Genomic DNA, 19,315 nt, shown 5'->3' with positions numbered 1-19,315 from the left:
GATCGGAGCGGGGAGAGGGGAATCCAGCCCCTCCCCCTGTCATGGCAGAGAGCCGTGACAGGATCGAGAGGCGAGCGAACCCGGTATGTGTTCGCTCACCTCCCGATCTACTGAGCCGACCTGTGACAGTCTCATTGTCACAGGTCGGCTAGAACTATGAGGTGAGTGAAAAGCACTCACCTCATAGTTCTCCTTTAATTTAAAAAAAAAGTATATATATGATCAGTATAATAAAATCTATCAAAGTGTAAAAAATTCATTATCATTGTATGGTTAAAATATCTCTTCTGAAACACACAAAAAGCTTCTGAGACAAAGAAGTAATGTGCCAACAATCACTAACCCCCTTCTTTGTGTTACATTGTTTGCTCTGTAAAACAACAAGTGCTCTTCATTAATTACTTTTAAATGCTAATCGTTTTGTTGAGTTTCTTTTTGTTTAAAGTAGATATAAACCCATAACTTTACGACAGATTAATTTGTGCTTTCAGTTTGTTTTCATTCAAACAATTCCCCATAAAATACCTGTTTTCTCCTTTGTTCATGTCAGCGCTGCTGATCTCCTGTGGCCTCCTTGCCGCCACATCCTGTCTACATGCACTGCAGCCACAGAGGGGGGTTTCCTGATGGTCACAATAGCTGACCTTGCACGTGTTAAAACGGCCACTTGTAGTCTGCAGCAGAAGTCTGTGTGACAACGCATGAGCACAATTTGAACACAGGGATAGAGCATTGTTACCCTATTACAGGAAGTGCCTGAACAAAGGCATTCCTGGCAGGATCACCAGGTATTAGTTCAATGAAAGCTGCAGATTTGATAATATTGAAAAATACTTTTAAGGGGTTTTTATTCATTGGGTTTATATCTGCTTTAAATAAATAAACATTCACATAAATAAATCAATGAGTCATACAGAAAGCAAGTTTCTGGGTCATATATAAAATAAACAGCAAGTCAGCGACAATAACATGTGGTTACATCTCACCTGTGACCTATTCCTCTTTATCACGGTAAAACCCTTTGTGTCCCTTTTGAACAATGCTCAAAATTTGGTTTTCAATGCAATTCTTATTTTCTCTTACAGTTTGATGGGGAAAACATGTACATGAGTATGAATGAAAGTAACCAGGACTTCCTTTCTTCAAATCAGGTAGGTTCCGCTCTGCTTCCCTTGTCTTGCTTGTGGTATAAGTGGTTATAGATCTTGTAGACTGAAAGGTCTTCCAAAAATTCCCTGTGTCTTGTCTCCATAACCATATGTAAAACACCATCTAGACATGTCTGTGTTCCGTAAATGAATGGAAAGTATTCAGAAGCGATGGTGAATTATTACCAAAAATGTTATTATCAACCATCATTTAGTTTGCATACGATTACATTGTAGGAGCCTGGTTGTGCTTAATGCAAAATCTGTTGGTGTAGAAAGTAGATAACATTGCGGAGAACTAAAGATTCAGTTTCAGACTTTAATGAAGATCTCTCACACTTTTATTTAATCCCACAGGGGACCAAGTTCATGTAGCACTTGGTCCCGTTCAACTCCGTTCTGTCTTTGCCTTTGCTAAGCAGTGTGGTTGGACAGTTTGCCCACTGCTGTACGACCATGCTGCTAGCAAAGAGACAGAATTTTGAGTGACAGCGGTGGTCTCTCGCAGAAGGGGGCGCTCCGAAGAACATTCACTACAGATCACACAGCATGCGGGCTGTGTGTCTATGTGCAACTGTTTGTCAGTACACAGCCCTGGCAGATCTATGCCACAGACCCTCAGCGCTGAGTGATCTTTTACTATTATGAATGAACAGGCAGCACTGTGGGGCTGTGTCATACATGGCACTGCTCCTGACAGCGCTAAACTATTCATTCAGAATAGTAAAATGTCATTCAGTGCTGTGGGGTTGTGTGATCTATCTGCTGGAGCTGTGTACGTTTAACCACGGATAGACACACAGCCCCACAGCGCTGAATGATCTTTTACTATTATGAATGAATGATCCCGCTTGTGGGGTTGTGTGATCTATCTACCTGGGCTGTGTATGTTTACAAGCAGCCACAGATAGGACAAGTAGCCCTGCAGCACTAAATGGTCTTTTACTATTATGAACGAATAACCATAGCTGCAGGGCTGTGTGATCTATCTACTTGGGCTGTGTATGTTTTCAAGCAGACACGGATAGAATACATAGCCCTGCAGCACTAAACTATCTTTTACTATAATGAATGAATAATCATAGCTGCAGAGCTGTGTGATCTATCTACTTAGGCTGTGTATGTTTACAAGCAGACACAGATAGAACACGAAGCCCTGCTGCACTAAATTATATTTTACTATTATGAATGACCAATCATAGCTGCAGGGCTGTGTGATCTCTCTACCTGGGCTGTGTATGTTTACAAGTAGCCACGGATAGACACGCAGCCCTGCAGCACTAAATGATCTTTTACTATTGTGAATGAACAATCAGCCACGGATAGACACACAGCCCCTCAGTGCTGAATAATATTTTACTATTATGAATGAACAATCAACACTGTGGGGTTGTGTGATCTATCTATCTGGGCTGTGTATGTTTACAAGCAGCCGCAGATAGAACACATAGCTCTGCAGCACTAAATTATCTTTTATTATTATGAATGACCAATCATAGCTGCAGGGCTGCGTGATCTATCTGCTGGAGCTGTGTATGTTTACAACTAGCCACGGATAGACACACAGCCCCGCAGTGCTGAATAATCTTTTACTATTATTAATGAACAATCAGCAGGTTTATGTGATCTATCTACCTGAGCTGTGTATGTTTACAAGCAGCAGCAGATAGAACACATGGCCCTGCAGCACTGAGTTAACTTTTACTATTATGAATGATCAGCGCTGCAGGGCTGTGTGATATATCTGCTGATGCCATGTATGTGTTTCACACAGCCTTTCAGCTCTAATTATTCATTCACAATAGTAAATTAATAGTCGGATTAGAGAGGGGGCGGGGGCTGAGTGCTGGATGTACCTCCTCACACAGGAATGCCCATATATTGGGCCTCGTACAAGGGTGGAGCTACAGCCAGCATTAACATAAATAAAGGGGTGCTTTTAATCCACAATGTGGCTACCAATCAGAACGGGACCCAGTGCTTTATGCAATGCATTTTAAGTAAAAGTTTAAAAATATTTTGTGAGGTTTCTTCCTTAAGTATTTAGGTCAAATACAAACACTGAGGAAATAACACATCAAAGTAGATACCTACGTAGAGCCCTTTTACATAGCACTCAGCCTGGGTTTGTGGGTAACACCTGAGACCCGTGGGCCATAGCCATCCCCTTTACCTACATTCATGCACAGGAAAAAGTTCAGAGGCAGAATGGATAGGATCTGTAACCCAGTGATCTGTGTTATTTAAATGGACCCTCTGAAGATCTCTAATTTAAAGTTTATTCACATTTTTGGGCAAAATAAAAAAATACATATCACAAGTGATATGTGAATAAATCATCAAATATACATTTCTGGAGTGTTTTTGTGCAGTTCTTTGTTATATCTCCTCCCAGCTTAATAGCAGCTTTAGAAACTTCTTTATGACTGCATTGAAACCTGTTTACAAAACACCTCAATAGAGGCATCTCCTCCACATTGTATGGTGAAGTTGACCTCCGGCCTTCCCTTCAGTCTTGCACAGTTGTACCCAGGGGTGTATCTACTGCAAGGCAAACTAGGCATTTGCCTAGGACGGCACTTTCCAGGGGGGCGCCAAAAAATGCTGCCCCTAAACCAGTTAGGTAAGAGAAAAAAATATATAAATTATTCATAAATTACTGCCAGTACCCCTGGACCTGGTGCTTCTTTGACTGGGGCACCAACATGTCCACCCATGCCGCCTACTCCAACATATATGCCGGCTGCAGCTCCTTCCTCTTCCTGGTCAACATGCTGTGCATTGTATTGGTGTGTGTGACCTTCGTCCGGATGCACCGGCAGTTCATGCGCCGGATCTCCCTGTGAAACTGTCACCCAAATCTCTGACTTCAAGCAGCGGAGAAGATTCCGCAGTACCCCAGGGCTGAGATCCAGATGGTCATCGTGCTCATCGGCACCTCCGTGGTGGTGAGTCCGGGGAAGTGCAGCCTATAAGCTCCGTGCAGGGTTATGTCTCTAGAGTGGGGCAAACTACAGAGCCCAGCGGCCGAGGCAGAAGATGGGTAACTGCAGAATTAGAGGGCCCAGCATATGATGGCAGAAGATCGGTGTTGCAGCTACAGACGTAAAGACTAGCACAGCATGGCAGGGCAGGAGAGAATGTTTATTGTAGCTGCAGAACTAGGGAGCCCATCAAGCCAGGAATGGAGAAGGTGGCTATTGCAAAGGTAGAACTAGAGCATCCCGCTACGTTGATAGCGCAACTTGTCAGAATCTAGACACACCGTGCGCGACGAATCCCACGACTGACAGGTTATGCAAAATGTCTTAAACAGGAAGGGGTGGGACTAATGTAGATTAGGGATTGGTGGGGTTATGGGGGTTTGGGGGTTGGGGGGGGGGGGGTGCTCGGGTTTAGTCTTGCCTAGGGCAGCACAAAACCAAAATACACCACTGGTTGTACCGTCTCCTCTCCTGGACTGGCATTGCTTACTCTGATGTCACTGCACACTGTGAGCTTCTCACAATGTACATTAGAAGCTACAGCAAATCAGATCGAGCCCGCCTCATTTCCTGGCCGGAGGCCATCCTGTATCATCTAGTCCGTTCCTCCCTAGCCTGACTGTCCCTTGTATTACCCTCTTCATACATTGGATTTCGGTTCTTTCACTCATGAAAGCTCAGCATCGCATGTGGGCATTACCTACATTTAAATACAGCCTGCCTGCAAACTCCCACTCCTCCAGACTGAAACCCTCTCTTAAAGGCATTTTGATATTTGCATAACTCCTCCCAAGAGCCAATCCACTGCTTACATCAGGTGTGAGGGCTCTTCTGAGGAGTACAAGGAGGCAGGGTGCTCTGATGTTTTCATATACAGCACCCTGCCAGGCCCCTCCGCCAGCCATGGTCTGCCTGCATTGCGCAGAGATCCTGTGATTATGTCACTGGGTTTAAATTAAGCTATGTAATAAAAACGGAAAGGTTTTATTTAAAAATTGAATGATATGGGGGATTCATATGCACTGCAGCGCATGTGGGATTCCCGCCAAACAGATTGCTGTCCTGCTAAGTGTACTTCTCCGGTTATCTACTCTTTCCCTGTACCCAGGGTTGGATTTACCACAAGGCCAACCGAGGCACGGCCTTGGGGCAGATGGGAGTAAAGGGGCAGCAGGGGTGTGGAATTCCTGTCTCCTGACGCCCGGGACATGCAGTTCCGGGGGTCGGGCGGGTAGTTGTTTTCTACATTTAGCCCTACTTTGGGCAAGCAGAGCTAGCGGGGAAGACACCACTTGTTTTGCACAAGTGATCTCGGCGATGTCGCCAAGATCACTTGCATGCAGTCTGCAGGTCTGCCATTCTCCATGGGGGGGCGGTTGGCAGGTAGGGGGGGCATTACGGAACCTGGCCTTGGGGCAGCAGAGAAAGTAAATCCGGCCCTGCCTGTACCTGAGGGTTCTTTGTTGGGGTGGCAGCATCTCATACTGGGTTTTAATAGAGTATTATTTTCCTAAATACTTGGATTGTAATACCTACAAATGACTTCACTCACCTTCCTGATGAAGCGATGACGTGAAATGTCTTGAAGGTGGAATTATTGAACACTGGTGAAATCACTTTATAACATCTAGTGGCTGATACGATATGGGTTTTGTATAAATAGATGCAACTAATTAGTCTTGCTCCTCAAGACTTTGGTAATCCTCTGCTAACAATTGTGATTTGCTTTTATTGGTGTTCATGGATATTTTTTATGTTCTCTATGTTAATAAAAGTTTTGTGAATTCTTTTAAGAATGGCTCAGCCTTATTGTGGTTTTTCTTCTCATCTCAAAAAGCCCTTTTCAATTGTATCAGAAGGTTTGGAATTATATCAAATTGTTGTGGATTTTAAAAGTATTATTTTTACTATATTATTATATTATTATAAATTAAAACTATTGTTTTAATTATATTATTATTTAAAACAGCAAAGAACACTCTATAATAGATGTAAACCCCTAACTGAAGGTCATTAAAGGGAAATTCCATCTTTAAAAAAAAAAAAATAGATGCACAAACCTTCATAAAAGAAAAAGTGTGCATTTAGTATTTTTTTTTCATTGGAGCCAGTAAAGCAATCAGTGGATAGGGGATGCAATGCTCTGGCTCCTGCAGACTCTTCCTCCCATCCATGTTTGTACTTCGGTACGGACATTCAGTAACATGGACGGGATGAGGTGTCAATGGACTACAAGTGCAGTGACGTCACAGCATTTGTATTGCATTAAAAACTAGAAGTCCCTCTGTTGCAATGGCTTATAGGACTTGTAGTTTTACCATTTACAGATCTGTTAAAAGATCTGTGAATGAATGATGCGGCTGTGTGGGCGGAGATATGCCAAATTATAAATGAAAGAACCCTGTGATTCAGGTAAATGGGCAGCAGGGGTGTGTTAAGTGACCATGAATATGGGGGTAACATGATCACAAAGGTAAATGTGAAAAGAACACATTTAAGAGGCACCGGGGTTTCATTTGCTCATTCGAATGGTCCAGATGCAGCAAAGTTTGGTAATAAGCTCACTGGCTCTGGTAAGGCAGAACCCCAGAATTGTCTATATTGACACATGTACATTATTTCGCCTGATGAAGGGACCCAAAGTGTCCTGAAACGTTGCCTTTCCTGTGACAAGATGATTTTGAACACTTGATTCTGGTGCGCTGGTGACATACTGTATATACTTGGACTTGAGCGGTCCATCTGCAGTCATTTCAACACCCACCTACAAGGGGTATACCAGTAAGGAGGGCAGTGGAATATCTATTGTATATGTTTCATGTTACACCCTAAGTATGGGTATAACATGAAACATAGTCCAAAAGGTATAATATTCTTTTAAACATTCGCAGTGGGTGACAGGTCCTCTTTATATAAAGACTGGATGCATGGTTATGGAATAGGCAGCCCCGTTAACCATTTTAAAGCATGTGGCTGGTATCGGAGAATTGATTATGCGATCTTAATTCTCTTCCTGTATTAAAATGAGACCCATAAACTCTCGTTAGCGTCGCCGTAAACCTTTCCATACCCCCAGCCACGGCAGGCTAAATTGCGCAGACGTGTCTCGTTAGTCCCATCCAGATAAGTCACTGAGACAGTCGCCCCGTTCTCAGCGCGCATTATGGCAGCTTTTAGGGCCGTCCGTGCCTGCGGGAGGAACACAAATTATATAATTCCACCTATTTAAATCAAATCATGGTGACACTCCTGACTGTGGCGCGGAGTGAGATTTTCCGTTTCGGAGCAGACGCCAGCGATAATGAAAGATGACATCCAGTCATTCAGCGGTGACCTGTTGACCCCCTTAGAGAGAGGAGTGGAGGGACACAGGGGGATATAATTTGTGTGTGACTGGGATTGTATACGGAAGCCGCCTATTGTTTGGCCGGCACAAAGAGGGGCCTTTTTTCTGAGGAGTTAAAGGATGAATGGAGTGTGCAAATAATTGTGTCATTCTGGGCTGGCGGCCATTGGAGGATTCCTTATGACAAAGCTTTCATGCTTTTATAACGCAGTCTGGCTGCATAGAGCAGGTTCAGCCTATTGTTTTAGGAGGTTGTGTATACAATTATTTACTCTTATGAGGTCAGAGCTGCAGACATGTTAAACGGAAGGTTTGGGGGGGGGGTTTGGTGAGAGTATAGTTTATTTCGTTATGATTAGGGTTAGACATATCTAAACCCAAAACAGCAATGTATTATATTGCAGCTTGCCAGTCTCTAGATGTGGTGACTGGATTTGTTTTCTTTCTTAGATTGTTTTTCTTTATTATCAGCCAGTAACACACTTCCACTCTTGGGGTGGCTACGCTCACTCTTCCACAGCATCTATGGAGGAGCATAGCCACCCTTGGATCTCATCCCGTGGAGAGGGTAGTGTTAGATTGACTACTAGATTTAGATTTAGATGAGGAACTTTACCAACCAATGTAATTTCTCCCAAAACAGTTACTTTCAAGGCATGCCAACTGTCAAAGTTGCCAGTGTACTTATTCCAGCCCAACCGGATTTTCAAGCCCTCTGATGACTGGTGTCATAGCTGATCACATGTCCAGCACCATGGCAACTGCCACCCATATAGAGGCTAAGATGGCACCTTCCTTTGCTGTAGGGCAGCTTCAGCTGTGCTTTAACAACAAATCGCAACATGCCTCTGGGAGTCATGCCTGTGTTCTGTTGAAAACTCCAATTTCTCCAGATCTGCAACGACGTCACGTCCGGTTGACTTGCCAGTAAGAGTTTTGGGAGAATTGGCTCCACCCACGGCATTTTCCTAATTGTCATCAAGTTCAACAATGCTCTTCAGTATTATAATCAACTAAAATGAGAGGAATCCAGCATGTTAGTGATCTGAGTTGCCCCACTCAATATGGCCGTCACAGTCAGGCAAGCGTCCTCCCACACAGGTGCGGTAAGCACAATTGGAGAACTCGACAAGGCTTCTGAAGCCGCGCAGTTGCACAGAATTGCATTATCGAACGTGATAAGATTTAGGAAAATGCTGCGGGTGGCGCACGCGCACTAGAGCCAAATCTTCCAGAATGCTTACTGGCAAGTCGGACATGACGTCATTGAAGATCTTGAGAAATTGGAGCTTTCTGCAGAACACCTGCAACTATCAGTGCCTCATGGGACTTGTAGTTCCAAAACAGCTGGAGGGCCGTAGTTGCCCACCCCTGTAAGGAAACGGATGATGTAGTTCCGCTTTAAGGAAGGACTCCGGCAGGTAAAAACATAACCCTTGCAGTGGGGCTATCCCCGCACTGTAAGTGTTGAGTGCTTGTTTTGGTCTAGGGTGTAAAATAAAAAAGAAATACCCACCTATTCTCCCCCAAGCTCCGGCAGGCTAAGTCCTGCTGATGTTATTACGTGTAGTGCAAGTCTATTGACTTCCATAATACTTGAGGTATGTACAAAGCAGGCCTAAATGTAGAAAACAACTACCTGCCTGGGCATCGGGAGATATCAGTTCCACACCCCTGCTGCCCCTCTACTCCCTGCTGCCAAAAAAGGCCGGGCCTTGGTTGGCCTTGTAGGAAATCCGGCCCTGAGGACGCCTGAGCGGTCAGTAGGATCGGGTGAGCATATATTTTTTATTTTACACCCTAGATGATATGAAGCAATTAACCCTTGTAGTGCGAGGGCAGGCCCACTGCAAGGGTTACATTTTTAACTGACTGGAGTTCTTCTCTATAGCCTAATGCCAGCGAACACTTAGGCTGGGTTCACACCTGGGCGTACAGAATATGCACGTTTGCCACGCATTTTTACAGCGATTTGCTGTAAAAGAAACGCGCGTTTGTTTCCGAGGGCTATCCGGCTGTATCCTAATGGATGCGCGTGGCAAATACGCCCCAAAGAAGCTCCTGTACTTCTTTGGGCATAGGGCGTTTTACAGCGTGTTCCTACGCGATGTAAAACGCCCAGGTGGGAACTATGCCCATAGGCAATTATTGGTTTTCACATGTTGAGCGTTTTACAGCGCGTAGGAACGTGCTGTAAAACGCCCAGGTGTGAACCAGGCGTTATAAGCAGTTACAGGAAAGGTTTTGATCCTTTCGGGATAACGGTTTTCCATAAATGAATGAAAGCTGACCATTGTAAGCACCCCTGTCAATGTTTAATGGTTTGTCCCAACCCTCTATCTGCCACTTTTCCTGGACACATTGGCCTGTCAAAGATAGTAGAAAAAGAGGAAGATTAAGAGGAACTTTACCCAGCCAAAACAGTTACTTTTTAGGCATGACAACTTTCTGGGTTGCCAGTGTGCTTATTTCTGCTCTCAACCAAATTTTGTAGCCCTCAAATGGCTGATCACATGTGTAGAACCATGGCAACTGCAATCCAGATAGAGTCTAAGATGGCACCTTCCTTGGCTGTAAGGGATATAAGGGTGTAGTTCCGCCATATACTGCTAGATTTCTCTTGTTTATTCTCTTGAGATGAACGAGAGAAATCGTTAAGTTACCCCATCCACAATAAACAGCATGGATAGAGAAATCCCCTCTCCCAGCGATTGTACTGCTCCCGTGGCTGCTGAATAACCGAAACAATGACTGGCTGCAGTTACTGTTCAGGCTTATAAGTTTCCACTTGGCTCCCTTGACAAAAGTTGATTGAAAAAAATGACTTTTATCAATCCAGGTGGTGCTGGCATGGCCACCCATGGAAAGTTTGTCGAGTCAGTAGTGAAATTCAACCAGTGTGTGGCCCACTCAGCACCCCTCCGCTCAGCAAATTTAGCCAATTTTTGGCCAGCTTAGGACATACTAGTGACAGATACATTCTGATTGGTTGGGATAGGTTACTGTACTTCACACATTGGCTTTGCGTTTCCAATCGTACTCTTCGTTTTCCTAATTCTGTGTCTCTCAAAGCTCACTAAACTTTATACACTACAAAGATTTATTGATTCCAGTGGACTTTGTGCTCAGTTTTTTATTGTCTTCTATGGACTTCATAAACTTCTTATATACTAATAAAGCTGGTGTGTCTTAAATGGGCATTACATGGCTGGAACATTAGCTCAGCCTCACAGTTGTAGAAACATAAAGTAACAGAAGAAAACAATATAAGTATCTTACAGCAAATCTCTCGTGCAGAGGCTGCCATTGCTTAACTGTTTCTGAAAACGCTAGTTGCCGGGCCGTCTCTGGCTCCAATACTTTCTAAACTGCTGACCTGGAACAAGCATACAGAGATGGCAAAGTTTGATCTTCATAAATATTCTTGTTCAGTGGGTCATTATTGTCAGTGCTAGACATGGCAATGACAATGAGCATAGGGTGGATAGGAGAGCAAGAAATAAGTTCTAGAACAGTTTAGATGAGTGGTCACTTACCTGATTGGGTGGAAATTCTAATTCTAGTTCTAATTGTGAAGGGCTCCTATAGGTGGACGGGGGAAGGTGCAAGAAGAATCCAGTTGGAGAGTTGCAAACAAGAAAGCTTGCCTTCCACCAGCCCTACAGTTCAATTTTGGATTACCTGGAAGTGTGCCATGGTAGCGGGTGTGTGGGTTGGGGTCCTTGAAGGAGATTTAAAGCTGGTGTTATTGGTAAATGATTGGACACCCATCTTGGTCAACAGGTTTTGACTGGGTAGTATTGACCAGTAGGTGTCTGCGGTCAACAGATATCATCCCTGAGACAGTCTATTGCGGCTGGGTGGCTAATATATCGCCTTTAGATGGTATGGTCAGCTGGTGACCAAGTAGTAGTGACCAGTAGATGTCTGTGGTCAACAGATATCGACCCTAAGATGACGTATTGCAGCTGGGGACCTAACATACCACCTCTAGGTAGTATGGTCAACTGGTTTTGAACATATAGTATTTACCAGTAGTATCTGCAGGCAACAGATATCATCCCTGAGATACTGTACTATGGCTGGAGTCTAACATTCAACCTCTAGGTGGTTTGTTCAGCTGGTTTTGACGGGGTATTATTGACCAGTAGGTGTCTGTAGTCAACAGATATTGTCCCTGAGGCTGCGGCAGTGTATTACAGCTGGGGGCCTTACATTGGTAAATGATGCTGCAGGCACAGGGATTTAAGTTTGTTCTTAAGGTGCATTGAAAGACCTGAAACCTGAAGTTATTACTATGGTTGTTCATTGTAATTTAAGTTAATTTGTTATTTAATAAAGGCTGCTGTGGCCAATTAAACTCCACTCACGTCTAATTGTATTTGGGTGGAGTAAATTGGGGGGAGATAGGACTGGGAGGGGGCAGCAGTGGCTGTTAGAAGGACAGGTTTCCTCTGAAATACCCGGTCATGAGCATGAAAGCCAAGTAACCAGCATTTTTAAAATTAGAGGTCAGCAATGACAGGCAATATATTTCAGGCTTATTTTATAGGAGATCAAACCCTCACTTGATGACATTTAACTTGCTAATGCAATGGGTATGAGATTGCCTTTTTTTAATATATTATAGTTTTCATCATGTGTATTCATTTGTATATCTCAGTGCTGCTAATCTCTCACAGTCCCTTACAGCCACTTGCTGTACTCGCTCCGGCGTTGCCTGCACATCATTGCTCTGGTAGTGACAATGGTGGACCGTGACTGTGCAATGTGTTTTGGCACGGCCAACTGTAGTCTTCACCAGTGGCGCATGTGACAAAACAGAAATACAATACGGAGACAGTTGTCACCCCATAACTGAAAGTGCTTGAACAAGGACCTTCTTTGCAGGATCATTATTGATGCTGCACATTTACAACTTTTAAAAGCTCAACTTCGGGATCAACAAATATTGTCTATTAACCAGTCATGTGTATTCTTTGAATCTTGGTGAGCTTTGTGTACTTCTTCCAGATTTGTGCAGTAATCCAATGTGAAGTTTTGCCTTCCTGTAATAAAGACCGGTCACTGCTGCTCTCTCTCCTTGTGCAGGGTGACTGGTCTTGTATCCGCCCCCTCCTGTAATTTTCAGCAGGCAGCCTGTAGTGGCTGGAGCCTGCTGGGTCCCTCCCACAGCTCTGCTCTTTGCACAGACTATGTACAGCACAGCAATGATATCACATCTACCTTTTCAAGACAATATCTGGGCTTGCAAAAGCATTTGGTGCCCACAAAGTGGATTTGTATCCTTTGTGAGTATTTATTTAAATGAAAACTTTTGTTCCCGGAGTTCGGCCTTACCATGCTAAAGCTTATTTGAAATTTTCTTTTTAATGGATATTGGGACAGTTCAATTCCAAAAAAGCATCTTTGTGACTCCACATTCCCTTGTGAATTATGGGGGTTATTGGGGAGAAATTGCACTTATACCCCAAATCTTTGTGGCTTTTTACCTTTAATATCAGCATTTATGCCTAAAACAGAATGTGACACATACACACAATGCCGCCGTGTTTACAACAGACAAATCTGCTTCCTTCCAACAATTCTCCGAGAGTTTGAATCTCAGGAAATGTCGCTTTCTCTCAATGAACAATAACGGAACGTTTATTAGAGGACAAAAATATACTGTGGGCTTAGCTGATAAAAAGTTGCAGAGGAGGGGAGGGGGGGGCACTTGGCAGAGGTCAAAGTAGGATAGTAGGTTAAAATATTAACTTTAGCTTAAAGAGGACATGTCACTTTGCGGAGGAAGAGGGCCGGAAAGAGTCTGTGCTCGTGTCTGTCATTTCAGCAGACGATAAGAACAATCCATACTAAAATGTTGATGGAAAATGTTAACCACCGTCTTTGGAAAGTAATAAAAGGGTTTAAATACACACTTGGGGAAATTGCTGCTATAGGCTCCTTTCAATGGCGCTTATGTTATTTAATGCCATAGCTTAAGCATTTAAAATAAATAATTTTTACTTTTGCTTGTGTGTTGGAAGCTAACATTATTGGCAAAACCATACTATTTAACTACATATATGCCTTTTATTTACAGAACCGGCTAGTATGGCCTACAATAATACTGACCAAACCCCATGGTTAACATACACAGTATCAATGCGCCCTCTAGTGGTCCATTGGAAAAGCACCTACAAATTGAGAAGGACTGTTTTTTAACCCATTGCAATGAGCAAGTAACTGAACAAAATGCAATAAACCACAGCAACTAAATGGATTTCAGTTCACTAAAGTCAGATCAGACAAACAGAAATCATACTGAAAGGTTTCTGCACTTTGCATATATCAGTTCACCTTGTTAAACCATCGTTTTTTTAGTTTATTGTACCTTGGCATTTGTTGCCATTTTAAAAAGTGATGGTGATTCTTTTGTGCTGACTTCGCGGTATAAGTGAATGCAATATTATTTTGTGCATTATCTAGGAGATCTATTTGTATTATTTTCCTGGAGTGCACAGTAGTGTGCATTGTTACGTTGAACCTTTGGGTCTTGGATCAGATTCTGAAGCGTGACTAAAAGCCGCACGGCTCTTCATATTTAGCACAAAAACCTCTCATTGTCCCATTTTCCTTTTTCCAGTGAGCCTAACAAGCCTGCTACAAGCTCAAATGTCATTTATGAGAATAGTAAAAGGGATGTGAAAGGAAGAGAAATGGTGTTTGTCTGTATAGCGGGTAAAAGGAAGGGCAGTAGTGGTTATGTTGAGTCACCAGACCTCTAAGGCCCAACAGCAATTGATCCATCTATATTTGTTTCTAACAAAGGCTTTCTTAATTTGTGTAGAGCCAACCCCCTTCGACACTGATATTTGTATCTAATATTGTAAATACAAAGATGAACGTAGAAGAAATGAGAACACTAGGGAAGGAGGAGAATAGTTATCATTTCCATATTGGTTAACCAGCAATCAGGTCAAGTTGCTTTGTAGGGTTCTAAGTCTACGTAGGGTATGAGAGAGCTATATAGTTTTTGTTCCAAGAGTCAGGCCATATTGTTGAGCTGTTGGGTTCTGTTAAAGTGATGCTAAACTCAAGAGTTAAATGCATTCAACTACCTGAACGATTAACAAAAATGTATCTTATTTGTGTATCACTCGGCTGTAGATCCTCAAATCATCTCTGAATTGGTGCTGATACTGTCCTTCCTCTTGGAGGGTGGCTACTTTTGTTCCCCATGGTCCCTGTGTGTGTGTTGTAAAGTAGTCACCGCTCCAAGCTAGCTCCCATGATGGACTACAATCTCATTGCAAATTAGTAAACTAAACGTGGGATTGTTGTCTATCACAGGAGTGAGCTTGGAGTGGTGACTACTTTACAACACACACACAGGGACCATGGGGAACAAAAGTAACCCCCCTCCAGAAGGAAGGACAGTGCCAGCACCAATTCCTAAGTGATTGGAGGATCTACAGCTGAGTGATACAGAAATAAGATTCATTTTTGTTAATATTTAAGGTACTTAAATGTATTTTTAAGATTTAATTCCTGAGTTTAGTGTCACTTCACAGGTAGATTGGCATAGGAGGCTATTGTATACATGCATGCCCTGTGCTAAGGTCATGTTAGAGGGGAGGTGATCCATTCTAGAGGAAAATTAAGGGGCATTATAATATTATGAACATGTCCATTAGTCAGGTCATGTTAGGTATGTAGGGTTCTATGGATAAAAAAAATATTATGTCTGTTGGTCATGGTAAAGGGGTGATGGTTTATGACTGACTGATACAGTTATATGTAGGGATGTTCAGATACCAAGTACCGTACTCGGTACAAGTACAAGTACAGATACTTTCCAGCCCCAAGACCAAACTAGAGAAAAATTCAAAAGTTAGGAGGCAGCTGTCATTTTTAAGGAGCATACGGAGCTCCTGGGATCGTTACATCCCTGTTTTAATGTATGATTGTTATCTTGGGGATGCACCGATACCATTTATTCAAGTACAAGTACTGATACTTGTCCAAGTACTCACAGATACAAGTACTGAGACATTTTTGTTTATTGTCATGTGAGTTTTTCTAAACCAAATCAGACTAATGATTTCAGGACAGTGGTGGAGCGCCAGAGCCAGGTCCCAGCTACAACCGCTGCAACACTGGTAGTTCTTGTGAAAATGTCAAGTATTGGCACCGGTATCTGAACTGGTATCTGAACATCCCTATGATTATGTCCATAAGGCGAGTAATGTTGGGGATGAAGGTTTCAATGGATGCAACATGTGCAGCAAAAGTATGTTTGTGTCCATTAGTCTGGTAATGAGTAGAATATTATAATAGCTAGAATAGTAGAGTTCTATGGACATAACATGATAGAATAGTGCTATATTAATGCTCATCAGTCAGGTTGTTTGAGGTGTATAGGGTTGCATGGAAAGGGCGTTGCTATTATCATGGTCAGCCTCCATTTATTGAAGAGAACTGTCTTATGCCTCCCCCAGCCAGTGCTGGACAGTTAAGCAGAAGCAGCAGACTCACAAGCTCATCTCTCTGCCATGCTGCCCTCTTCTGTTCTCAGCATGTCTTTTTGTTAGCTCATGAGCACTGCAGCACAACTTATTGACTCCTTGCGCTGCTTCTCCTTTTCCCAGTTTGAGCTTTGATATAAAGTGGGCTGCTAGAGGCCGATACCAAGTCAAATTTAGCTGCTTCTCCTTTTCCCAGTATAAGCTTTGCTGCAAAGTGGTCTAAAGAGACTGATGCCAAGTCAAATCCTGGTACCTAAGCTGCTTGCATTAAAAAAATAAATACATTGAATGCTGTATCAATGTATACAGCCTGTATTTAGCCATGGCAAGAAGCAGCAGCAGCAGCAGACGGATGGGCTCATCTCTATGTCGCTCTGTTCTCTCCACCTATGAGTATACTGTTAGCACACGAGCGCTGCAGCACTACTTACTGATTCCTTGCGCTGGTTCTCCTTTTCTGAGCTTTTGCAGTGTACTGCGAGGGGCTGATACCAAGTCAAATTCATGTACTTACACTCCTTTTGTGTATATAAATTGAATTAGGTATCATGTATTAATGTATACAAAGCTGCATTGAATTATGTCTTTTATATCTGACTGGAGTCCAGCTTTAAGAAGTCAAATAGCTACTCTTCCCAATGGGCCCACGGTAGCACACACGCCCGTACCCAGGTCCGGATTTCCAACAAGGCCACCAAGGCCCGGCCCTTTTGGGAGCGCCGGGTGGGTAGTTTTTGTTTCTACATTTAGCCCTGCTTCAGGCAAGCTGAGCTAAATGTAGAGCAGGGAAAATGCCGCTCGTTTTATACAAGTGATCTGGGCGATGACGCCGAGATCATTTGTATGCAGCCTGCAGGTCTTTAAAAATTAATAAAAATTGAAATGATAAAAAAAGTGATAAAGTAAAAAAAAAAAATGAAAACCAACCCTGCCGCCCTCGCCATCTAGTTGCCCTTCTCCATTAAGGGAAGAGGTGGGGGTGTGTATGGCAGGGAGGGAGCGCATTGGAGTAACCTGGCCTTGAGGCAGCAGAGAGAGTAAATCCGGCCCTGCCCGTACCCTAGCCTTTCAATCTACGTCACAAGTTTGGAATTTGGTTTTCTTTCCCCCCTGACATATACAGAGGATGTAGTTGTCCTGCTGCTCATGTTCCTACAGGGTTAATCCTTAATGAGACCGTTCTTTAAAAATCCATTTCCTCTGCAACTTCCATTGTGAGCTGAAATGATTGTTCCTTTAAATAACCCTGTAATGTTTTCCTGCATCACAATGAAAATTAGTGAATAATAATAAAAAAAAAAAAAAAGGCTCCAAATAAATGATTGATGCAGAGTCTGTTCTGGCAAGCAACTGCAAATTGTGTCATTTTACTAACTCCAAACCTCTTACTGCAGATGAAATGTATTCTGCCTCTTCTTCAAAAAATAAAAAAAAATATTTTTTTCATAACGTCAGTTGCTGTATAATGCCATCGTTGAAATGATTTTACTTAATAAAAACGGTTGCCATAGAAATCCCATTTCTCTCTCTCTCTGTCTTTGCTGCATCTGTCTCTCCTTATTTTTATCAAATTGTTCCGCAGAAGTCTCTCTCTCTCTCTCTCTTACGCTCTCTCTCTCCTTTTTTTTTTTTATAAATGCAATAACCATTTCTCAGATAACAGATCCCATAAAATGATTGCTATTCTCGTATACATATCTTGTTTTTTCCTTTTTTTTTTTTTCTTTCTGCAAATACAGCAATATTCCACTGCCTAGCAACACAACGGCATCAATGTAATATGTAGACTTTTCTGCATTTTGGCTTTTATTAACATTTCCATTTTAACTGCTTAGGTGCCGGCTGGCTGAGGTTAACAAAGGCAGAGAAAAACGCAGGCTGGGAAATTGTATTTGTATTTACTGTTAAGGCTGATTCATTATCCTAACGAGGGGGGTGGCGGGGGTTTACTGCTACACTCTCTTCCTAAAATTCTCAGTATCCATATTTCATGCATCTGCCCCTGTGTAGAGGTGGCGTGGGGGGGTCCATAGTTCTAAACAATGCTTTCAGTCTTTAAGCCTGTTAAAGCTTTTTCCAAACACATAGCAGTGTAGTTATAAACCATCTGCAGAGCCATTCATCCTGCAGAATTGCAGATTTGTTCTGTGTGAACGGGTGCAAAAATGAATGTTTTAGTGTTCATTTATTTCCAGATCAAATGTAATTCATTCATATGGTTAGAGGTAAAACAGGAAAATGATACATTATGGCCACTAGATGGAGCCGAGAATCGTACGAAATAAATGCTTATTGCTATACGATCCTCAGCACTATCTAGTGGCCATAATGTGGTATTTTCCTTATATTACATTGGACCTGAAAAGGAAATTTACGAATAACATTTATTTTTGCCCCATTGGCATGGAACGAATGTACATGGCAGTTTTGCAGGAAGAATGGCTGTGCAACATTTTTTTAAAATACACCCCATGGTAAAATAGTAGAGAGGTTGCACAACACGGAGGCTGTAGTCCAAGCACAGTGAAAAGGATGATGAATGTGTTTGCTTAGGTAGCATTAGTTTTCTATATTTTCTTGTAGTAATTTCTAGGCAAACAGCTGATCACACAGCTAAAATGTACATACACTGTATTACAGGACTGTTTAATAAGTGTTGTGATTCACACACCACTCAGCTTCGCCAAGACATGGTGACATCGCTATTCAGTTTTACAGCCTTGCTCTTTCCTGTGTCACATGCATTCTCATTGGTCATCCCACCACAATGGCCTCCTCCTGTATTCTGGTTACCATTTCCTGATCCGAGCTCCCAATGCCTAAAAACCTATTAATCAGGGCAGTTTTCATCCCACCTCTTCGCGGTTGATCGAAACCACCATTTGATTTCCTAATTGCTATGCCATTGTGACATATTTAGATTTTAAAATTGAATAAAATGTACAAGACTATGGCCAGCTGTAAGGTACCCATAAACTTCAGAGGGTGGCTGGACAATCTGATTGCCCTCAGGCAAAACTCTGTTCAAAGAAGACAATAAGCATGTACCTTTGGCACAGTGGGGTGCACATGTTTAGGTCAACAGGGAGGTGAAGGGGGAAGGGGGGGCAGGCACCAGTTTTTGGGCAAGATTACAATGGCAATCAGACACGGGCATTCAAACTTGTCTGATCACTCATATCCCCTGTAGAATATTCAGTTGGGGGAATCATTGTATGGTTGCAAAGTGAACAGCCTATTTGCCTTAAGGCAAAATTCACATTTTTCAGCACTTAGTACTTGTGCTGCCATTATTTTATTATTATAATTATTATATTAAATAATTAT

General features: G+C 42.6%; 1 protein-coding gene across 2 annotated transcripts in view; it reads left to right on the top strand.

Moving 5' to 3' along the window:
• TOX2 (TOX high mobility group box family member 2) overlaps positions 1-19,315 on the top strand; it is a 123,332-nt gene that overhangs the window by 47,819 nt on the left and 56,198 nt on the right. For both annotated transcript variants that reach the window (XM_018555359.1, XM_018555358.1), the window contains exon 2: positions 1,086-1,151. In XM_018555359.1, the coding sequence (XP_018410861.1) occupies positions 1,086-1,151 (66 nt within the window). The remainder of the gene's footprint in view (positions 1-1,085; positions 1,152-19,315) is intronic.

The sequence above is a fragment of the Nanorana parkeri genome, unplaced genomic scaffold (genome assembly GCF_000935625.1).
Source record: "Nanorana parkeri isolate BGI_ZX_2015 unplaced genomic scaffold, ASM93562v1 scaffold193, whole genome shotgun sequence".
In the NCBI taxonomy this organism is placed as follows: domain Eukaryota; kingdom Metazoa; phylum Chordata; class Amphibia; order Anura; family Dicroglossidae; genus Nanorana; species Nanorana parkeri.
This window is presented reverse-complemented; position numbering and strand designations above follow the sequence as displayed.